The 24,083-nt window shown below is 40.4% G+C and overlaps 1 protein-coding gene across 1 annotated transcript in view; it reads left to right on the top strand.

Moving 5' to 3' along the window:
• The first annotated feature begins 7,372 nt into the window (after nucleotides 1-7,372).
• SAMD3 (sterile alpha motif domain containing 3) overlaps nucleotides 7,373-24,083 on the top strand; it is a 56,847-nt gene continuing 40,136 nt past the window's right edge. The window contains exons 1-3 of the mRNA XM_063098063.1: nucleotides 7,373-7,466; nucleotides 8,129-8,318; nucleotides 11,757-11,870. Coding sequence (XP_062954133.1) covers nucleotides 7,388-7,466; nucleotides 8,129-8,318; nucleotides 11,757-11,870 — 383 coding nt within the window. The 5' untranslated portion in view covers nucleotides 7,373-7,387. The remainder of the gene's footprint in view (nucleotides 7,467-8,128; nucleotides 8,319-11,756; nucleotides 11,871-24,083) is intronic.

Raw genomic sequence — 24,083 nt, 5'->3', positions numbered from 1 at the left:
AGAGAGTCCACACCCCCGGGTGGATGCCCCATACAGATGGGCAAATAACTCGAGGAAGGGTGTCCCTGACTCAATGGCAGGTGGACTTTGCCGGACTACTGCCAAGGTCAGAGAATTTCAGATACATCTTCACAGCTCTTGATATGGCTACTGGTCTTCTGTTTGTATGGCCTTGTAAGGCCCCAGACCAGGTAAACACTGTGAAGGCATTGAATAGCCTTACTGCTATGTACGGCAGGCCTGTAGTTACAGAAAGTGATAATAGAACACACTTTACTGGACATCAGGTTCAGAGGTGGGCCTTCCAGTTGTCCATTCAGTGGAAGTTACATGTGCCATATCATCCCCAGGCAGCGGGAAAGATTGAATGGTACAATGGTCTTTTAAAAATGAACTAAGGCTATCTGCCCAACCCTCTTCTCTGAAGGTGTGGACGTGGTGGTTATAGCTAACAGTCAGGATTCTAAATGAGGGACCCCACAAGGGCAGACACTCTCCAGTGGAAGCTCTGTTACACAGGCCCGCAGCACCTATACAACTGCAAGTCACTACTAAAGATGAGCTTTTGAAGCCAGTATATGGTAAGAATGGAAATATTCTCTTACTGGCCCCAACCTGTTTGCAACAGGGACAGACAGTACAATGGGAATGGCCTTGGAGAATAAAAGCCCCCCATATACACTGGGTTGGCTTAATAGGGCCTTGGGGAAAAGGATTAGAAAAAAACTTGCAAGTTTCACCTTGAGTGACAAGTACTTGGTCTCCTCGAGTAAAGGTAACATGGTCTGGAACAGATAAGGGCTCTATTCCAAAGGGCACATTTGTATTATCATTATGGCCAATTACGAGTTCCCCTATACTGTTACATGTAGAACCTATAGACCCCACAGTGTTAGCAGATAAAGTATGGTATCATAAGCCAGGTAAGATACCCACTCCTGCAACCATCCTTTCTCAGGATGGCAAACTGGCATGTATCTTACCAGAGGGGCAAGAACTTCCCCTATTGGTACCAATAACTCTTCTGCCTTTTCGCCCATAGTGTTCTGGCTGCAGGCACTACACCAGAGTCAACTGGATACATACATACATTGGAGTGATCATCTACTGAATATACACTGAACTTCACATCATTATGACTACAAGATTCCCATGGAAAATCACACCAATGATGACTACTAACCGGACATGTGCAACTGAAGGACAGAACTACAGGACAAGCCTTAAGCCATATCGAACAGGCAATAGGTTGTATAAATAAAGGGGTCATTTATCCTCACTAAGGGAACATCACGGAAGATTTTTAACATGCAGATTGTATGCCAAGGGATCTTGAAGGGGTGGATTGTGGGTAAAATAGAATAATTTAGGCAGGCTTCCTCAGCTCAGGTCTGGTAGGGGGTCAAGCAGCACATGTCTTGCGAACAAGTTGTGTGTGAGTGGAGTAGGTGCACATGTGCACCAATGTATCTTTTTAGTTTTGTTGCTATTGTGTGTTCTTCAGTTTGTGAAGCAGGCTGGCCAGCAGAGCTCGCATCTAAAAATAAAGCATGTTTACTCTGCTGGCAGCTGCTCAGGTTTTTTTTTGGACTTTGCCAGTAGAAGTTGAGTTTCTGAGTTTCTCTTTATACTGCCTAGCTCCTAGATGTGTGTGTGCTGAATAAAGACTATTCCTTCTTCAACCAAGTCTCCAAGGACCTTTTTGCCAGTTACCTAGCTCATAGCCCGGCATGTGAAGGGTTTGTGAACAGGATCAAGGGGTCTGTGAGCACCAGACCCAGCCCTAGCTCTACACTTCTTTATGTATATCTCTCTTTCTGATTTCTATTCTGTTTCAACTATCTATTCTCTTTTGCTCCAGTACTATGCCTTTATATTTATTATAATTATGTAATACTTTTTGATATCTTGGAATTCAAGTTCTTTTTCCAAGCTTTCCTAGCTCTTTTTTCCTATTTATTCTTCAGGATGAAAATCAGTACCATAGTAAGTAAAACACGTACACATCAGCCTGGATAGTACAGTCAGTAAGTAAAACATATGACCACATATGAATATTAATTGGAATTTATAAATTAATTCTGAGATAATTGAAATCTTCAAACTATTAAGACTTCTTAGTCACAGATCCAGTTTTTGACAAAATTTAACAGCACAGTCATACCACCCTGAATTTGCCCAATCTCGTCTGGTCTTGGAAACTAAGCAAGGTCAGGCCTGATTAATACATGGATGGGAGACCACCTGGAATATCAAGTACTGTAGGCTTTTAATAATAATAATAACTAATAGTAATAATAATAAATACCAGGTGCTGTAGACTTTTAATAATAGTAATAATAAAATTAATTTGAAAAATTTAATAGCAAAGATCACATTATCATCTCTGGCAAGAACCCAGAGGGTTTTAGTCTGTGTTCCTGTGATGGTTTGAATGTGTCCCCCAAAGTTCATGTGTTGGCAAAGTTCATGTGTTGGAAACTTAATCTCCAATGCAACAGTGTTGAGAGGTGGGACCTTTAAGAGGTAATTAGGTCATGAGGGCTCTGCCCTCAGGAATGCATTAATCTTAACATAGGGGTGGGTTATTTATCTTGGGAGTGGGTTCTTGATAAAAGCATCAGTTTGGCCCTCTTCCCCCCCTCTCTCTCTCGCCCTTTCTTGCCCTTGTAATGCCTTTCACCATGGGATAACATAGCATGAAGGCCCTCGCCAGATGTAGGCCCCTTGACCTTGGACTTCCCAGTTTCCAGAACAATAAAAAATAAATTTCTGTTCTTTAAAAATTACTCAATCTGTAGTATTTTGTTATAGCAGCACAAAACAGACTGAGACAGTTGCTGATCCATAAGCTTTGACAGTCAACTAGGCAGATGCAAGGATGAGCCATAAGTTCTACTCAAAAGCCAAAAGACCCGGGTGTCTGTGATTCAAACGTCCCCAAAGACCTGGGACTAAGACTCATTGTTATTTTTGCTCATTAATTTAATTAAACATTCCAGATAAATTGCTCTTTAGTTTTTTGGTAAATGTAAAAATATAAAATTTAAGTTACTGTTATACTACCTACCACCTCTCCTCTTCCTCAAATTTCCTGGGGGTGGTTGGTATAAATTATAGACACCTCTCATAAGTTTTGCTGGAGAGAAAGAACCAACAAAGACAGTTTTCACAGAACCAATATGTTAGTCAACAGATTCAACTGTAAGAAATTACTGATCTTAAACTCTTGTACTGTAAGATCCGTGCACCATGCACAAACCCCACACGCTGGGATAGCTCACCTCACAAAGACCACGAAACAGAGTCTGATGCAATCAAGCAAGAGGCGTTTATTTCCAGCATGCTGGGGTCACTCAGCATTCAAGACATAAGCGACCCCGAATTTACAATACAAGCAGCTTTTATACAGTTTTTCTGAACAGATCTTGTGACAGGATGAGTTGTTGGTTATCTGTGGTGCCTCTAGGTTTACAGGTGGGCTTTAGCAAGCTGGCACCCCGATAGTGCATTTCTCAATCATTTATCTTCCCCGGGGCCTGGCCAGGTGGCCTTTAGATAAGGAACCAGTCATTTCCTGAAACCGGGTGGGGGCTATTAATGTTTAGTGTGCTTGGGCCTGACCCTTGTATGGCCCCTTAGAAGCTGCTTTGCTTAAGCATTTGTTACAAGACTGTGTACATTAAGGTTATATTTTTCTACAATTCTACTACAATTTTCTATGCCTCCCAACAGTATGCAGAAAAATAGCAATTACATATGGTCCAGCTTAATGGATACTGACAGCTCCTTTTGGTAAATTTCATTTGGTTCCTGTATGCTAGCTTTGTAGATCTCACTCCCTTTCTGACCATGATGTATGAAAAAAATTAAAAGTTTTATTTCCAAAAGTGCTTAAGAGATTAATATAAACATCTATGTTTTCTAAAATGATGGAAAATCGGTGCATATATGAATTTTAGCGAAGGCTAAACCCTTCCATCTCATACACAATTTACTTCAAGAAAGAATCTTTTCCTGTTATTTATCAGACTCAGCTGCCTAAATAAACTTCCTAAAGCATGGTCCATACTATCAGTTTAACTACCCTCCCAAGCTTAAATATATCTATATATTCTTAGCTCAATATTCCAAGCTCTTTAGTGATCTTCAGATCCTGTCTCCTGTTATTCTCTACTACCCGATCACCATTTCAGGCAATGTGGTCCAATTTCAAGTCCCAAATGATGACCTGTTATTTCTGGCTTTTTACTTTCAGTTCATTATATTGATTCTGTTTTTTCCAGCTCCTTCACTATCTAAACTCTTTCATTCAGAATCCAAATCAAGAGTCATTCATTTCCAGGAGATGGTGGAAAAATCCACCCCACAATGCTTTCTAAAGCACCAATCATAATTGGCTCTAAATTATATTCTGCTTATCTATGTGTCTTATCTTCCGGTAAAGCATCTAACTTCTTTAGTGTATCAACATTCACCCCGCTCTGGGATCTCTAGGCAGTAAACATCTTGATGACTAAAGTATGCAAAGTATTTTAATTGACTATTGCAGTTTTCATTCAACTTGGTCTGGTGATGGTGGGAATGAACATTGCCCAAAGTGGATGAAATGTTCTGCTCCACTGGACTATCATGACACCATTGCCTCATATCGTAGCCAGGCTGCTACCCAACAGAATTGCCTGGACATTGTCCTATGGGACAGGCATATCTCTATTTCTGTCCCTCAGTTTTCCTTTGTTCTCACCAGCAGGACCTCATTTTTGCTAAATGGCTCTTCTGTTCCAGTGCAGCCATGGTAGGAGATGCTCTTTCCCAGGGCAGGATGGGATATTGATCCAAGAAAGAGATTTGCTGCCAGCAAAGCTTTTAGGAATCTTTTTATTGTCTCCACTTTTAAATTTCAAGGAAATAAAAATAAAAGTGCATACAGAAAGAAAAGTGGTTAAATGTTTTCATATTTTCTTTAAAAACGCTTCGTTGTGGTTGATCTTTTTATATGTTACATTGCCCCTGAAGATTATAAATCACATTCACAGCAGTTTGCCCTATTATCTTCCTATTATCTTGGAGTTTCAACAAATGTATTAAATAAAAACTGTCTATTTTAGGGTACTTTAGTTAAAGTCTTACCTTTTCCTGGCTTTAGTTAGATGAGACCCTTTAATATTTAATACAAATTTCTTTTATTAAGGTATAATTTAATTAAATAATGAGAATGGTTTGCTAGAACATTCACATATTATTATTATTCTTTTTATTTATTTTATTATTATTATGTCATAAAATATTTAGAGATAATACTTGCCTTCACATTTTGAAATCTTTTCAGAGGTATCTGAAACTTGGAGTAAAGCTACTGGATACATCTTTTCTCATTTGACGTATTGTTTATTCTTTCATGGTGTAAAAGATCATAAATAATATATCCATTATTTATGTGAGAGGAAGTTGTAAGGTTGCCACTTAAAGATGTGACATTGTCTAGGCAGTGATATTATTATTTTATTTTCTTAAATATTTAGAAAAATGAATGGGCAAAAACTATGCTCTCTTTATTTTATTTTGTTTGTATAAGGTCATAATTTCATAACTGCTTTGTTTTTCCCAGAACTAGAATTGTGGTAAGTTCTGCAAATTTTTAAAAATGTGAACATTTCCATGTACTCATTTTATTTTCAAATTTCTTTTTATCCATTGATGGCTGCAAGGCAGTACTGTCTGCTCTGCATACCTTTTAATCTTGGAGTTTAGAGATTTTTTTTCCCCCTACTTTTTTCCAAGTCTTATTTTTCACAAGGAAGCCAGAAGTGTGACAGAAAGGTGTGATTTTTAATTTACACCAGAGTCTCGCAAATAATGACTTTTCACACCCTGCTATTGCTGCTTAGCCTAGAGGAGGAGTTCTGTGGCTACTGTTTGTCATAGCAAATTAAATCCACTGCTGCAATTCAGAAAGACATTTCTTCTATATTTAACCCTTGTTTTCAATTTTTCAGGTTGGTGTTTGTGAATACTTTTGAGTTATTAGTTTGAAGTATACTTGTTTTCTAGGAAATTTATTTTTGAAGGCTATCTTTTCAAATTGTGAAGTTTGAAAAGTAATCATCTTTTCTCTTTCTACCATTCTACCTGTGATGTTGGTAATTGTAACTTATTTAAATACACAAAAATTAAAAACGCAATAGCATTTATTTTAGAACTTCCAGGAATAAAATTTAAATGCATGATCTAATAAATATCTTTTTCTTTTCTTATAATTTTATTTCTACAAGAGTAGCTTTTTCCTCTGTCTTTATAGAATAATTGGTATCTTACTATACAAGTAAATCTATAGCATTTGGATTGAAAGTTGAAATCAAAATGTTAAAAGCTTAAAATGTTTCAAGTTTTTATCAGTACCTCCTTCCTCCATCTATTAGAAGTCCTTTGGATTGAATTATAAAAACAGAGAATGAGCTGTCTAAGGGAAATAAGAAAAATTCTTGAAATTGGTATACTTATTTTAAGTTTTCTAAGTGGTTGCAGAACAGTGGCATGCAAAAATATATGAATAATTAAAGAATATATCCTGCCAACTGTGCACAGTTCTTTCACTTAGACAACTGACATATTTAATTATTTTCTAATTTTGAATCTGCCCAACTCAGTAAAAAAGGTTTTCAATATGCTAATTTATCCTCGTTATCTTACCAACCATAACGGTGTTCAATAAAGTTCTAGAACTAAATGGGATATGTATTATTGGAGTATTATTGGAAGGAAGGACAGAAACTTTCAGATTCTCCTGAGAAATTTTGCTCCTGTTTCCTCCTCTTGCCAAACCAAAGCAGCGAGAAGCATTGACAAGCTCTCTCTTCTAGCTGTGGGCAGCAAGGGGTTAACCAGTCTTGGTTTACTAAGTGTCTCTGTCAGACTTTTATCTGATTCTTCCTCCTTTCCTCCCTTGCCCACCCCTTTTGTAAATGTCAACCACTTCCTGATGAGCCTGGTAGTGGTGAATTTCACACCTTTCTTTTCTTTGTGAAGAAACCTGGGTGTTAATGGTACAGGATTGGGTACCACTGTAGTCTCTGGCTGTCTGCTGGTAAAGCTGAGGGATGCCTGTGGAAAAAAAGTAGGAGGAGGTGAAGAAATTTGAGAAATGAGACTTAGGAAATAGGTTAGAACAGTCTTGTTTTTATCATAGTATTTGTTTTACTAGCAACTTTTAAGTGTATATTATAAAAATAGTAATTTTTTTAAAATTTAATATTGAGAGTAAGAAGGAGTCTAGCAAAGGAATGAGCTGATTAAAAAAAAAAATTAAAGAACAACAATCAGAAAGAAAAGCTGGAGAATCCTCCTCTGACCTTTTACTCGACAGGTGTATTAGCGGGATACAGCAATGGAAACTTGGTCAGTTGATCAGGTCTGCAGTTGGTTGGTGGAGAAAAACTTAGGAGAGTTAGTTCATAGGTTTCAAGGTGAGTTGTTTGCACTTTTAAAAATTTTTAATTGAGAAGCCTAGATATTGTGAATGTCCTCTGTTATTGAAAATTACTTGTGTTGCTAAATGTCTGTGTGCACATCCGTGTACATGTGGAGTTGCTACAGTGGAGAACTTTTCATTTCTTTATTGACTATAGTACAGTCTCCATTTGAAGCTAAAAAGAACTGAAACAAAATTAAGTCTTGAGGGTATTTTAAAATACATGTTTGATATATGCATTTGTTATTGCTTTTGTTCTTAAATAATACAGCATGTGTTTTGGGAAGTGTTTGGTTTACAAGTATTGAATATTGGCTAGGAGGTATTACTAAAAATAATTTCTCAAGAAAAAATTTTTTTCCTTATTAAAAAATGCCTGTTAGAGAGAACTAGAATGGGGGAGGGCATTCATGTGGAAATAAAAGTTTTTATTGTGACTCCATGTTCTGTTAATTTCTTAGGAACAGACATGGATTTGGAATTATGCAAGATCAGAGTTCTATCTTTGTCAAAAATACGGATAATTTTATAACTGAAGATGACAAGTTTAGAGGATCCTTTTAACATCATAAATAATTTTGCATCTTTAGAGGGCCTGTGTTTTACAGTGTTTTGCTGAGAAGCCATATAGACACTAATTTTTTCTTTTTTTTCCAGAGGAAGAAGTAAGTGGGGCTGCGCTTCTAGCACTTAATGATCGGATGGTTCAGCAACTGGTGAAGAAAATTGGGCACCAAGCTGTTTTGATGGATTTAATTAAAAAATATAAGCAGAATAGTCAAGGACTGAAGTCCCCTGGAAGCCCCAGAGAGATAGCCCCGACCATGCAAACAGAAGCAGCTCTGGAGTGAGTATGTTCATGAATGGCCTTATTTTTGATTCTTTGCTTTCCCAGTGATGATTATTTCTCAATGATGACATTTGGGGTTTAAAGCTCTTTGAAAGCTGTAATCATTTTCGTCTAGATTGTGTGTATAGTGTTTCTAATACTTAAGCAAATTACTCTTTGGAAAATACTGTGAATCAAGATACTATTTTTCTTTTTTTTTTTAAACATTGACCTTTTAAAACACTGAGTCCAATCTGTAAGGAAGTCCTGTAAGTGGGGAGTTCCTTTCTAAAATCCTGTGGAACAAGCAGTTGAAAGGTCTGTATAACACAAGTAGAAATTAACTCCTGCAGCTCAGGTTTTTAAAATTAGGGCTTGGGAAAAGCATCTTTGGATAATCCTTTGCTTTTTCCAAAACTATTTATTTATTCGCCTGGAATTCCTCATAGTAACTAATTTATACTCTCCTCTAGAGGCCTTCACAATATAACTTGCTAGACACTCTTGCCACAGTGAGTTTTCTAACTCTTTAAAGAGTATCCTTAGACTAATGAACATTATGATAGCACCCCACAAAAATCATATAGAAAAATTTGTGGCAGCAGATAAAAGCTCTGAGGTTCAAACAGGAATAATAACAGGATTTATAAAATTAAAAATTTCATTTTGCAAATCTATGCCCCAGGATCATTTCAAGCATTCTAATATTCATGACTTTTTGCAAGGTTAAATATTTGCTGCAGACCAATTATTCATTAAATTAAAAAATAAGATTGTGATGTTTGATAAAATCCATTCTATGTTATCACTTTAACTTTCTAAGATTAGATCTATGACAACAGAGATTTCTCTCTTTCTCTTTATAAGCAATTAAAATTTCTCTCTCTGTTAGAGAGACCTGGCTTAAGTAATTTGATTTCTAGACTATTGGGATATTTGGGACATGGAGGGAGGTAGGTAGCTTTGAGGGGATGGTCTACAGTTGAACTGGAAATTCTACCAACTCATTTACTTCAAGGATTTCTCCTAAACATTGTTTTGACATATCTATGTAAAAGCACATTCTTGGATATGTGACTTTTGATGAAGTTCCCATTGCAAACTTTTACTTTCGTTCCAGCAAATGGAGGATGTGAACCTCAAATAGAGCTCAAAGTAATTTCTGGGCACTTTCAGATGAGTTGGACTTCTGAGCTGGGGGCTCCCTTCAGTTGACCAGAATCTTGATATTGCCTTAAGCACAGCTTAGAAGAAACAGGCAGCCTTGTTTCCACTGCAAATCAGTTTATGATGTTCTCTAGTAAATGAGAATGGGCTGCACTGCCAGGAAACCTGGGCTTCATTCCTGGTTCTACCACTGACTTGAATTGATTATATTCAATGTTGGCATTACGCTTTCTTCATCTGTACATTGTGAAAAGTAATATGTACTTAACTCCTTGTTAATTCACACTGATGTTAGGTGTATCATAATCTTCGAGCAAATCTCTCCCCCCTCTCCCAGACCAAAATAGTCCTGTGTTAAATATGAAGCTTTGTTAAACTGGTTAAGAAAGCTGGTTTCAAATGTAGCCAAGATTGGGAACACACTGCTTATCTAGAGATTTATGAGTGGGGGCTTTTTACCTTACCCAGTAAGCAGTTTACTTACTTTAAGAATTGTGTTGTCTTGTATTTAGGTTAAATTTTTCTGGTGTAAAACCATAACTGCATGCGAGAAGAGAATGCTTGTTGGTTATATTTGCTTATTGTCAAATGTATTTGTCTAATATGTTGTTACTTGACAAACAAATTGTCACCTAGGAATGATAGTAGAAAGAGGCATGAGAACATGCTACTTAATTAAACCCTTTTAGAAAGTGCTTAATAAAGATAGGAAACTTAGTGTAAAAAAAGAACCCTGAAGATAGGTATCAAAACACTTGATTTCAGAGCCCTACTATATTAGCTGCTCATCTAACCTTGGAGATTTTTTGGCTTTTTTTTAGTTTTAGCTTCTTCAACTGTAAAATGAAGTGGGTAGAATAAATGATGCTTTAGGCCCCTACTACAGAGTCTGTAATGGCATCCTAAATCAAAGATAGTGTTACTGAACCCAAGTCCTGCTGCCTGGCACCCAAAGACTCAAAAGTCAAATGTTGGCGATAACATGGAAGTCAGCTTTATTCAGGACCAGTAACCTGAAGGAGATGGTAGACTAACCCATCTCAAAGCTCAGTTTTACTGAGGGGTTTTTTAAGAGGGGATTGAGGGAATGGAATGTGAGAAGTGAAAGGCAGGACAGAAGAGGATATGAGCAATTGGGGCTCTGTGCAAGAAGCCGGGTGCAAAGTTTCGCCAAGGCTCTTTCTGGCTTCTGTTCTCATCCTTGGCGTTATCTCAGGGTCCTGCAGGATTTTGATTTGCTTCAGGGTGGAATCCGCATTTATTGATGTCTTCCTTGGTTTCTCAGGGTCTGGATAGTGCATGACTCACGACAAGTTTGCAACTCCAGGCAGACTGGAAAACAGCTTTACATTTATGTAAATAATGTCATCTTGTCCCATAACCAAGGTTCAAAATATTGAATAACCGTGGGAAAAGAGGGAACTCAGAGAAATTCACGAAAAGAAAAAAACTTTTTATTTTCTAAAGCCCATGCTGTTTTAGGTGCCAACATGGCTTCAGTCCTGCTTACTCCTATTGTATAGCAGATGGGTTTCAACTTGAGTGCAAATTCTATTTAATGGCTAATGGTTGCCTGGTATGTTATTTTGAAAAGGATTTGTAAGCCACATCTGGGCAGGATATTTGGCATCCTATTTAGACCTAAGAAAATGATAGGAATACACAATAGGAGAGACTATTTGCCGTTGCTTTTTGGTGGTTGTTCTTATTGAAGCTGGTAGAAAAGTCGCTGGACAGGAAGTTGGGAAACTGAATTCCAATCTTGGCACTCACTGCTAATGGACAGCCTGTGGCCATGAGCACGTTGTCTTCCCTTCTGGACTTCTGTTGCACTGCTTGGAAAATGAAGGAGTTGGTGGAGTGTGGTTATAAGATCAGACTTCACAGATAATAAAATGCCTTCAAACACGTCAGGGAGTGGAGGAGGGATTTGTCAGAGTTAATCATTTCCTTTTGCCAAATAAGAATATTAACTGAAAAAGGTACATTCTATTATCACCATCATTTCATAAAGGAAGGAATTATCTTCACACCATTTAAAAATACGACAGATTGGTAAAAACAGCGTTTTGAACTGGCCTTAGTCTACCTCCTAGATATATGAACCACTGAGTAAGATGACTCCAGAGAGTCCTGCTTTCAGTTCTCTTAGTCATAAATCTGACGTGGACCTTGGAAGCAGACACAGATTATAACGTTTACTATGGGCTGACCTCTACTCTCAGAGCCGCAGGGAGGTCAATGGCGAAGACTCCTGTTGATAGCCCCTGACCCACTCTTATTTCTCAGTTACAGGGATGAACCGTCCTTCAGTCCAGCCAGCCACGGGGAACAGATGACATCTTTCTATCCAGCTGAAAGCCTTGATAATGGACTCATTGACCAAAGAGTATTAAAGCAGAGGTGGGGTGCCAACTTTAAGCCATTTTAAAAGCCAACTGATAATATTCCTTATGTTTTGAGATTTCATGTGTTTAAATGTATTTCTAATTTGAAACTTTTTGTTTTCCGGGAAGGGAATTTTATCAAGGGATAAAGATATTTTTAAACGGGAAGGGTTAAGTTTTCTGATCTTTGTATTGGAAAAGCAAAGTTTTGAAATGATATTATACATTCTTTCAAGTATATATTCTTAAGGAAAAGGCAGATTTATCTGTCATACACTGTCGGGGGGGATCAGCGGTAACCACAAAGATGGAATTTGTACAGTGAATAATGTTCTATAGAATGTGCCTTTGGAAGGGTCTTTTTGTTCCGAATTTTGGATTTGTTACTTTAACTTGATTGTTCCTGATAGAGGCACTGTTTTGGTAAGCATTTCCTTCGTGTTCCTACGCTGGATTTTATATGGTGTAATATTTCAATTTCTCTATAGACTTAGAGAAGCACACATAGGAACGTGGTGCTTAGACCATGAGGGCCATGGTAGGTAACATGTGGCACAGGAGCCACGGCAGCCTCTGGAGCATTCCACGGCCACCCAACCCAGGTGATCCATGCGTCCGTCACTCAGAACACATGTTGTCCTCAGTCACTAATGAGCAAATTCTTTCCCTCAAATGTGCTATCATTGAAAGCCAAGACTGCCATCTTGCACAGAGAAGATAATCAGGCGATAGCTCAGCGAGGGTGTTTTCACAAACCCTTTATATTATCATTTCACTTAGTCTACCCAGTGGTCCTGCAAGGTGGGCATTATTCTCTCTTTCTTGTAAATGAGCAACTCCAAGATTTAAAGAAGTGAAGGGTTTCTTGCTAGTTTGCCTGAATGAGCTTTTTGTTGTCACCTCAGCACAGGCTCCACCACCATCAGGGTGAGAGCTTGGGACCAAGGGCCACAGCCTCAGCCCAGGCCTGTGAGGTGCTGGCAGCCGCCTGCGTGCAGGGAGAACAGCCCTGTGCCAGCGGAGCTCCTGCACGTGGCTTCAGCGCCTGGCTGCCCTCTCTCTTCTCTTTTCACCCTCGTACCCCCAGCCCTGGCTCAAAGGCCTCAGCTCTTCAAGATCTCCCACTGTTAGCGCCCATCTTCCTTCATGTCACTGACTCCCGTTTGGAGTTGTGAGCAAGAAGGCAGAGGGGGATGTTCCAGGGGGGCAAGCAGTGCCCTTGTTTTGAACTATGGTTGGGAAGGTGGCTGCATTCCCCTCCTTTCTGCTCATGGGGGCTTGTTGATTCCTAGGGCTTTCATGTGATGTGGTTCCAGGCTCATGGAGTCAGCCACAGGTTTGCAACTACCCCTTCCAACTGGAAGCTGCTAGATGCAGCCAGTCTCTCCCATAACTGAGTGTGAATAGAAGCAGGCAGAATATGATTAATCCCAGTGGTACCTACCCTAGCACCACTGTGTCTCGGTATCCTCGTCTGCAAAATGGGGATTATAATAATACTTTCTCATGATGCTTTTGTGAACGTTAAAAATCGATACACCCTGCCGAGTGCTAAGCAGAGTGGAAGCACGTGGAAGGCGCTCCATGGACAGCCGTTCCTCCAGCCCTGCTCCAGGTGCTGTTCCTACTTTACTTAGTACTCTTCTTCTCTCCCTACCTGCTGCCAGAGGGAGATGAGGAGGCGACCTTCTCTACTTGTGGGTCTTTCCTCTTTCCTGAGTCCTCTGATGACATTCCATCCTCGTAATGGTCCTGAAATACTGGAAAGGCAGGATTATTATTCCCATTTTTTCACATGGCTGGTCAGAGGAACAGCCCCATGCTTCCTGATATTTCTCTCTCTCTCATTTTTTTTTTTTTTTAGTTTTATTTTATCAACATACAATGTGGTTGATAATTGTGGCCCATCACCAAAACCTCCCTCCCTCCTCCCTCTCCCCCTCCCTCCCAACAACCATATCTGTTCCCTTGTCGTATCAACTTCAAGGAATTGTCATTGTTGTGTCTTCTTCCACCACCACCCCCAGTTTATTTGTGTATTTATTTATTTATTTTTAGCTACCACAAATAAGTGAGAGCATGTGATATTTCTCTTTCTGTGCCTGACTCATTTCACTTAATACAATTCTCTCTGGGTCCATCCATGTTGCTGCAAATGGCAGTATTTCATTTTTTTTTTATATAGCAGAGTAGTATTCCATTGTGTAGATATACCACATTTCCATACCCACTCATCTGATGATGGACATTTGGGCTGGTTCCAACTCTTAGCTATTGTAAATAGTGCTGCAATGAACATTGGAGAACAGGTATAACTTCTTTATAGCACCTGGCAAGGGGGAGAGAAAATAGGACTGGCTTAGAAATTGAGAAAAATAGGAGGGTTTTGAAACCAGAACCTATATTCCCATATCTTTATCTCTAATCATAAAGTCTCTCCTGAGCCCTGGACTTGTATATTTGCCATCTGCTGCCAGTCTCTGCACACTTCAGAGTTAACATGTCTAAAAATGAACTCATCTGATTTAGTATACATTTGAGTGTAAGCAACAAAAATCAACTCAAACTAAACACAAGGGGAGTTTTGGGTGTAAAAATAGCATTTTGCAGCATCCAAGGGCAGAACACATAGTTCTCTAGGCATGAAGACACCATTGCTGGACAGCCAGGGGTGAAGCTGTCCCTCCTTTTCTTACAGGGCCATGTGATGGCCCTCTCTGTCTCTGCTCTGTTCCCCAGTCTGCCTTATTCCCTTGCTTCCACCTAGGAGCACAGATTTATCCTGTTGTTCTGTTCCTCTCAGACTGTCTGGCATATGACTGCCTTGCCATAGCCCAACTCTAGAGGAAACTCTCCCTGGAAACAGCTCAGGTCCTCCCAGCCAACTGACTCAGTCTTTCCATATTGCCTAGTTCAAGTTTCTAAGGAAAAGAAACAGGACCGGCATGGATCAGGTGTCCCCTCTTGGGCAGTCAGCTTTGGGGGAAGGGGTAGACATGGGCAGGGCAGAGGTACTTATTTCAAATATTTCCTTTCTGGTCCTGCCTTTTATCCCAGGCTGTGGGTTGGGGTGGGACAGAGAGTCTTTCCCCTGCAATCTCAGATAGTGGCTCTACCACCCAGCCGTGTCAGCCAAAATTGTTGGAGCCACCCTTGATCCTTTTGCCCCTCTGCTTAGGGCACTGTTCATTCATCAGTTATTGATTAAGGGCCTATTGCCTGACTTTTGTGTCAAGCTGTCTTGTTCCCTTCCTTACCTACCTACGACCTGCTCATCCTTTAAATCCTACTCAAAATCCCTCCCTAGCAAGCCTCCAGTGACATTCCCGGCCAGGCAAGGAGCCCTTCTTCTATGTATAGTACCTCTATGTATCTCTTGCTTTACCTGTAAAACTAGGTAATGAAATTGATCACTTAAAGTCTGTATTCCCTCATTAGACTGAAAGCACCTCAAGAACAAAGTCTATGCCCTTTCTGGCATTGTAAGCCCAGCATTTAGCTCAGACCCTGGCACACAGATACTCAATAGGAGTTTTAAAATTGACTTAGGATGTGTGAGCCATTGAAAGACTGAATATATTTTCATGGGACAGGATAAGTATTTGAATAGTATCAATTTCGGGGTCGGCCCGTGGCTCACTCGGGAGAGTGTGGTGCTGATAACACCAAGGCCATGGGTTTGGATCCCATATAGGGATGGCCGGTTTCCTCATTGGGTGAGCTTGGTGCTGACAACACCAAGTCAAGGGTTAAGATCCCCTTACCGGTCATCTTAAAAAAAAAAAAAAAAAAGTAGTATCAATTTCTTTTTAGATTTTTTTTGACACAATCCATACTAAATATGGTAATTTTTAAACAGAGCCAAACTCCGAGGGTTTATAAGCCATTCACTCATAACAGACTAGAAAGCTGAAGGTGTTTGGTCATAGTGCTTTTGGGAAGCCAACTGCTTTCAAGAAGTGGGGGGAGGTGGTGGAACATGTGCTAGTTTGGGGTTCTCACACACTGGATTCAAGCCCTGACTCTTTTGGCTCTTGAAAAGTCTCTAGCAGTAGTGAAAATGAGGTGTGTGTGTCCCAAGGAAACACTAGGGTGCTGTGGTACAACACAGTTTTCTTCAGTAAGAGGTGACACTGTGCTCTTTACTGAGTTGCTTAAATGCCCTTTCTGGATGAAGGGATTATTAGCTTCCATTCTCATCACCCTTTGGTGATCCTTTTGGAGGAGCTTTCTTTGCAATTTTATTCTTGTTTTTAATCTACCATGTATTAGTCCATTTTGTGTTGCTATAACAGAATACCTGAAACTGGGTAATTTATAAAGAATGGATGTTTATTTGCCTTATGATTCTGGGACAGCTGTATCTGGTGTGGGACTCAGGCTCCTTCTACTTATGGAGGAAAGTGTCAGGAAGCCAGCGGGTATTTGCAGATCACATGGTGGGAGGAAGCAAGAGAGAGAGAGAAGGTGCCAGGATCCTTTAAACAACCAGCTCACATGGGAACTTTTTTTTTTGTGTGTGTGTGTGACCGGTAAGGGGATCACAACCCTTGGCTTGGTGTCGTCTGCACCACGCTCAGCCAGTGAGCGCACCGGCCATCCCTATATAGGATCCGAACCCGTGGCGGCAGCGCTGCTGTGCTCCCAGCGCCGCACTCTCCCGAGTGAGCCACAGGTCGGCCCTCACATGGGAACTTATAAAGTGAGAACTCACTTAGGGCCCCCACCCTCCAGGGAGAGCATTAATCCATTCATGAAAGATCTGTCCCTGTGACTCAAACAGCTTCCAACACTGCCACATTGGGGATCAGATTGCCACATGAGTTTTGGGGAGAAAACACACCCAAATTCTGTCATACCCTATGTGAAATTGTTTGCTTCTCTTTTAGTACCTAATAAGGCATGAAATCAGATAAACAGGTAGCGGTTTCCTAAATATTACTTTAAAGACACCTCATTTGAACTTTAAATATATGTGCAGATGTTTTGCTTCTGCCTTTGGGCGTAATTATAAATTAGTCATGGTTTCATGCATATTTAAAAATTATTTTAATGTCAAATTTTCTTTTCTTGGTCTGTCTACTGCTATGAAATGGTGCAGAATGAGCTTATCCTGCTGCCTGTGCTCAGCGAGTAAGGCAAATGTCGATGGATCTTGAACAATATTGATGTACTGTTTGCAGGTGCATTCACACATGTAGCTCAGAGAAGGGGGTGACACAGTTGTGTGTGCATCTCATCCCAGTATGTGATAAAGGGAAGGTTCAATGAAGTGTGCAAGCCCAATTAAGGCTCCAATAGTACAAGCTTCAGTCAGATGTGTGATGAGTCTTTTCAGTCCCTACATGTCTGTGTCCTCTGCAGGCCCAGAGCTCTGAACAGGGAAGGGAGTGGGTGGTCAGGGACCAGCCTTATTTACCTTTGTGCCTGACACAGAGTAAGTGTTCAACAAATGTTTGTTACATGAAGGAATAGATGTATTAAGCATTTCTTGTGGTCTCATCTTAATTGAGTCAAATATATATGACCATAATTAAAAATGCAAGAGCCTTGTAAGAGGACACTGGGATAAGATGTGATATCTTGGGACCCACTGCCACATATGTTCAATCACAGCTATTCATGGCAGATGGGGTGGGACAGGGGCAGGTATAGGTATTAGACCAGGACATCAATCCTGCTAGTGTCAGGCTTGGTCATTCTGGAGGTAGAGGACAAGCAAATAGTTAAGAGTGTAGTTTTAAGTCCTAGCTATGCTTGACTTGAGTGACCTTGGACAAGTTATGTAACCTCAGTGGGCCTTACTTTTCTCATTTATAAAATAAATAGAAGAATGAGTCAATACATGAAAAATTCTTAGGGCCTGGCACATAGTAGGAATTTATAAATGTTAGTAATTGTTTTTATTATTTGGCCAGTCAATAAGCACAGGGTTCAAAGAGACAAAAAATTCTCATCTCATTTCTTACAAGTGGTCCCCCAGTAGAAGAAGCAGGGTTTGCACCAGGTAATACAGGCAGGACTGCAGTGTCTGGAAACCTCTCCAGGACTCAGGGCTCCAGGCAAGAGGAGGAGATGCTTCGGTCCTCCCAGGAGGCCTGGGCCATCAGCCAACTGCTGTGTAGAAAACAAAACAGAAACAAGTCCTATGAACTAGTCATGTACAGTGAGAAGAGTAGAGGGGGCCTCAAGAACTTGCCCACTGGGCCAGCCCCGTGGCTCACTCGGGAGAGTGCAGTGCTGGTAGTGCCGAGGCTGTGGGTTCGGATCCTATATAGGGATGGCCAATGCTCTCACTGGCTGAGCGTGGTGCGAACGACACTGAGCCAAGGGTTGATCCCCTTACCGGTCAAAAAAAAAAAAAAAAAAGAGCTTGCCCACTGAGAGGGGCATCAGAGACAACACAAGTGATGAACTGTCACATTTAGATGCTGAATCCCAGGTCAGTGGAACAAGGACCTCAAAGTGAAATGCGGAATCCCACCACTTCCCACCACATGGGTACATAGAACTTCACACTTAAAGGGTCTGTGTATGAGAAGTATTACTTGCTGACTCTGTTCCTCGATTAGAGATTCCCAGTGTACAGTAATGTGGTGAAGACTATGAGGGGACTTACAGTAAGAAAACCCATTTAACTTTGTTTAACCCAGAACTCTTTTTTTGGTGTAGTATCTACTAACATTACAAAAAACACTTTAGGAAATACAGATTTAAAGATTTCTTACCTAAGTCAGGATTCATTCATTTATTCATGCAATATGCAAATATTGATTGAGTGCTTACTGTGCACCAGGCACTGTTGTGGGCACTGAGGACACTGTAAGGAGCAAAGCAGACCAAGCCTCCTATATCACAGAGCTCACATTCTAATGGGGAAGAAAAAGAACAAATAAATAAAACATTCCATTATAAATTTGTTTAAATGCTATGAAGACCAGTAACAAAAAATGGGGGAGGGGGCCAGGGAGTGAGTGTCGTGTGTGCGTCAGTGAACAGAAAGGCTCCTTTCAGAGGGGTTTCCAGGGAAGCCAATCAACTTTGACTACTGTGTGACATTTGAGCAAGACCCAAGTGAAGTGAGGAGTATTGACTCACTGAGCTAGAACCAAACTTTCCTTTAGTGGAGGTTATCTGTGGTCCCAGCCAAGCAGGAACTGCAGAATTAGGGGAAATTGGGCTGACAGGACTGATAAATAACTCTCTGACTCCTGGCCCTTACCATTACATTTAATATGAATTCTTTAGAGAGATCTAAGGTAAGCATGATTTTAATTTTAATCTATTTTTCCCCTCTCGTTTAGTTCAAATTACTGACTCTACACCATAAGCTAGGTATTATTTAGATACAGTGGGAGGCCGGTGACAATTTAGTCCTTGCCTTGGGGAACTCAGTCTAGTAGGCAAGACCAATATGTAAGTGAATAACTGCAATATTGAGAAAGAAATGCAGAAATTGAAATGCACAGGGTACAGAAGTAGCACAGAGGGAGGAAGGAATAAGACTGTCAGGGATGAGAGTGTGGACATGGTCTCTGGGGGAAAGCTTCACAAATACTGGGGGAGGCTTTTGAAAGATGATTAAAAATTCATCAGAAGGAAAATGGGGCAGCAGAGGAAAAGGACGTTCACTGTATGTGCAAAGGTACAAACACTTGAAATAGCATGGAGGATTCTGTTTGGAATAAGTAAGTATTTTTGGAATGTGAGAGATAGAGGCAGAGAAAGTGGAAATGGTGGGAGATACTGTTGCTGTTGGAGAGATAGGGAGGTGACTTCTTTGCTGATGAGCAGCACAGCACTTCTTAAACTCTACTGCACATTAGATTACCTGGGGGACTTAAATGAAAAAAAAAAAAAAAAAAAAGCCAATACCCTAAGCTGGTGCCTCTCAAACTCTAATGTACTTATAAATCACCCAGGAATCTTGTTAAAATTCAGATTCTAACTTAGTACATCAGGGGTTGTGGTCTGCAGTTCAGAATTCTCCTGCCAGTGCTGTTCTGGGACCACTCTTTGAGTAGCAAGGCACTAGGCCAAAAAGAACTTAATTTTAATGCATAATGAGAGTGAAGGACCACTGCTGTAGGTTACAAGGAATAATAAGCAAAGAGCTGCAAGCAATGAAGCGATTTGATCAGGTATATGTAGTTTTCATCATTGACTGTGTGTCAGTGATGTGGAAAATGAATTGGAGAAAAATGAGAGGAGGAAGAGGACCCATCAAGACATTAAAGTTCGAGCAAGAGATGACAAAGGTCTAAACGAAGAAGGTGGCAGTGGGCCTAAAAAGGATATTTAAGTAAAAAATCAGTAAGACTTGGTGGTCTTGTTAATAGGGGTGAGGGGAAGGTTTGCAAGACGGTAAGTTTTCTCCCATATTTCTGGCTTGTGGAACCTGGTGATGGTGGTAGCATCATCTAAAATGAGAAAACAAATATGAGGATAGCATTGTGAAGGATATGTCCAACAGCTTATTCAGTAGAACTTAGTGGGATGAAAAAAAATAGAGATTCTGATAAAGCTAGGGCTTCTTCTCACTACCTTACATATTGTCATTCCATGTAAGTGAACACCCAACAGGAGTCAGCCTGAACGACAGCTCAGTAACACAGCCTCCCAAGGAGAGGGCCTCACCATTTTGTGTAAAGGCCCATTTTCCTACATTCCTCAGTAGCCACTGAGTTCCTTGCCCACGGTGATAGTCAGTAATAAATCAGGGACCTTGAATCCTTATAAGTGCAAGAAGTGGAGGGACTAGCAAACCATAGCCTGGTCAACACAGGGTTGGGAAGAGACCCAGTCACTGAAGGTTTTGCCACATGAGGCATATGAAACCAGCACTTGAGTCAGATTTGAATAATGACTTTTCTACTCCACCCCTGCCCCACCCCCCAAAGACAAAAGCTATTCTCTGTGAGATCAGGATCCAAAAGTCTGGTAGCATGAAGGTGGATAAAAAGAAAGCTGCCCTAAAGCCTTTCACCTCTGAGCCAACAGATGTTGATATTCTGAACTACAAAATAGTAGTACTGAACCATTTTGCAACAAATGAGTAGGTCATGTCTCCTTACTTTTTCTTATGTATGAGTGAGGCAGAAAAAAGAAAAAGAGGGACTCAGACATGATAGTTCTGTGGGACCTGTTTATGTGAAGATCATGGTAATAAGCATAAATCTTGAAGATAAAGGCCAAGTTTCTGGAACTCTGCATTTCTGTCAATACCAAGAGGAACTGGGGAAATAAACAATTTATTTATTTTTGCTTCTTTTCTTGATTAGTTGGGGCTCCAAAGACTCCTGAGTCCTTGAATCTCACACTGGCAGCCAAGAACACAGAGGGTCTGAAAGGCATCTGTCGGGCTGTCCCACCACACAGTGCCTGATGACATTCACAGCTCCCCCCTTCTCTGCGCTTGATGATGTGTTCACACATGCATCTCAGAAGCCACACTCCTCAGAAAGTCTCATTGATTGGCAGGTGTGAAAGCCCAGAGTTATAAAACATAAATAAAAAGGAAACATCAAAATTCTGAGAATGTGGAGCAAACATTTTCTGAATTAGTGGCGGGCATCATCACCTACAGCAACGAAACAACATTTGCTTTATAGTCCATGCACGTCTTGCAGTGACACTGCTTGTTTTCAAAGATAGCATCTCACCTTGTTCATTGGCATGTTCCTCTTTATTGGGCTTTTCAAACTTCTTGTTTACTTTGTTTACTTAGTACTGGAAACCTTTGCCAAGGTAAAGTAAAGCAGGTAATTCCCAAGTTACTAGCATTATCAACACACAGGCAACATTTCTGCTTAACATGCAGTTTGATACAGTCTGTTCCTTATTTTGAAGATGTGTACCATAAAATCTTTTTCTGTCTTAGGGTAAGAGGACAGAAAATTCTTTAAACCAATGTCTAAGCCTCCCCTAACTTTCTCTTCTTCTTCTATGTTCCAAAAACATTTAAGCTTTTAGATGTGGCTGAGATCACATGCCATTTAGTTTCAGAGTTGATAATATAAAACTGGGCATCCCAATCTATATCTCTCTCGGTGTATAAAGTCTGCAGGCTTGGGTGTAGAGAAGAATAAAAATGAAAATGGGATGCCAAAATAGAGTGACTCATGGGACACAGTCTTTCAGTTCAGTCCCTGGAAAGCATGGCATTTGTCACTGCTTTCTCTTCTGGTGATGGGAGTGCTAGGCCAGTGGTACTTTTGTGTGAAGACAAGCCCACGACCAGGATGGCTATTCTTAACAGCAAAGTGCTCCTTTTGTCCCTCCTTCTTTTTGCTGAGGACAAGAAAGAAATACTGTTTTACAAGACTAGAAGAGCGTCATAGTGCCTCAACAAGGCAGATTATCTTCAAGCAGGTGCCCTTGCAGAAAGCTGTCATTTGTGCTCTGAAGTTTGGGACAACAGGAATGATTCATGAGCTGACTTTGACTCCAAAAGTCACCCAAAGTTCAGTTGAGTGCGATGTGAATTCTGCCCTTGGTCCTGTAAAGAAGCCACATGGAATGCAGCTGAAGCCTGGTGAGATGGTAAGAAAACGTCTTTGGGAGGACTTTTTTGGGGGGTGGTGGTGGTGATGTTTGATCTCTTTGTAATTCTCCACAGCCACTGTCTAATTCTTACATACCTTTTGTGTTTCCAGAGGACTCCATTCCAATTCCCAGATCTGCCCCTCTAGCATTTGTGTCCCACTGGTTTTTGTATCTCAAACTTAAGGGCATAGTGATGTGGCACTTCTTTTCACTGGCACGTTGGCTGGGTGCCCTGCAAGTCAATGGTTCCTTTGTCATGGGTGGGCTATTGTAATAAAACAAAATTCTTTTTGAAAGATGTCAGTGTTATACATGAAAACACATTTACAAAACTAAAGACTATATCTATCATAGAATGTTATATTTGATATTTGATATTTCTCTCAAACATTCATAATGCTTTCTATAACATTTTTGTCACAAACTGTTCCTCTCAACAAGAACATAGGGAAATCAAAACAGCTAAGGAGCCAGGACACAGTTGAGAGCCCACAGGGCCAGCGTTGGACCAGGCCATATGGAGGCTTCTGATGGGGAAGACCACCTGAGGGCCAAAAGAGTGGGGACATGGGGTGTTAGAATTCACCCAAGGACCTTAGGAGGAGGCTTAAGATAAGTCTAGAAAAATCAGAGAAACTGAGGGCATTCTATGTGACCAGAACAACTGCTGACACATGAACAGCACGTGTTGGAGATTTATTAAGGCTTGTACCTTGACTGGATCTGAGAATTCACATTGGATAGTAGCTGATAATAAGATAGCGCACAAAATTGGACCATGTTATGAATGGGCCTAATTATCAAATATGAGAAATTCAAATTTGTGATGTTAAAAAGTTCTGCACCATTGAATTTTATTTTTTCCCATAAGACCTGAAAATCCTATCACCTATTTCATTTGTGGAGATAAATAAGGAGAGAATGAGAAAATTCCCTTGAATTTGAGAGTTAACTAAATTGGAAGCAACAGTTTTTACCAAGCAGAAAACTGTAGCTCAGTTGGAAAAAAAAAAAAAAAGGCAGCAATAGTTTGGGACTCTTAAGCTTCCTCCCTAAAGAAACACAGAAGCTCTCTGGCTTGGAGGTTCAAGAGCTCGCTTTCTCCTTAAGGCTGTATCATCTATTTCATGGGGATGAAATAACCCCAACACTCAATAGCTGGAACAGGGTTTAAATGCAGAAAACAGATTCAAGTTTTTCCTTCCAAATGCAAATTCTTACGTCCAAATATATTGAGGAATCATAGTTATTTTCCTCTTCCTGGGGAGCCCCAGGAACCCAAAGGGATGATGATTAAAGGATGGGCCTGGCTTAGATTTGCCCTCAGAAGTAGGAAGCAGATTTAAAGAAAGAAGAAATAGGAAGCAGTAACTCTACTCTCAGGGACACCAGATACTGGAGATGCTATTCGTCAAAGAAACTAACATAGTGAAGTGAGTCCCAAGTCATCTGCCTCCCATGTTCGCTGCACAGTGTCTGATTGCTGGGGATAGAAGAATCCTGAATCGCTCTCATCAGTCATTGTCAGGAAATAGGAAGATTATCATGCCTGTGACAGTTGGAAGAAGGGTGAAATTGTGCACGATGAATTACAAATGCAGACATCCCATATCGTCACATATTGAATGTGAAGTTGCAGCTCTCCCATACACTTGGTCTTTAAACCACGGGACTTTAAAATTTG

The sequence above is a fragment of the Cynocephalus volans genome, chromosome 5, assembly GCF_027409185.1.
Source record: "Cynocephalus volans isolate mCynVol1 chromosome 5, mCynVol1.pri, whole genome shotgun sequence".
Taxonomy (NCBI): Eukaryota; Metazoa; Chordata; class Mammalia; order Dermoptera; family Cynocephalidae; genus Cynocephalus; species Cynocephalus volans.
This window is presented reverse-complemented; position numbering and strand designations above follow the sequence as displayed.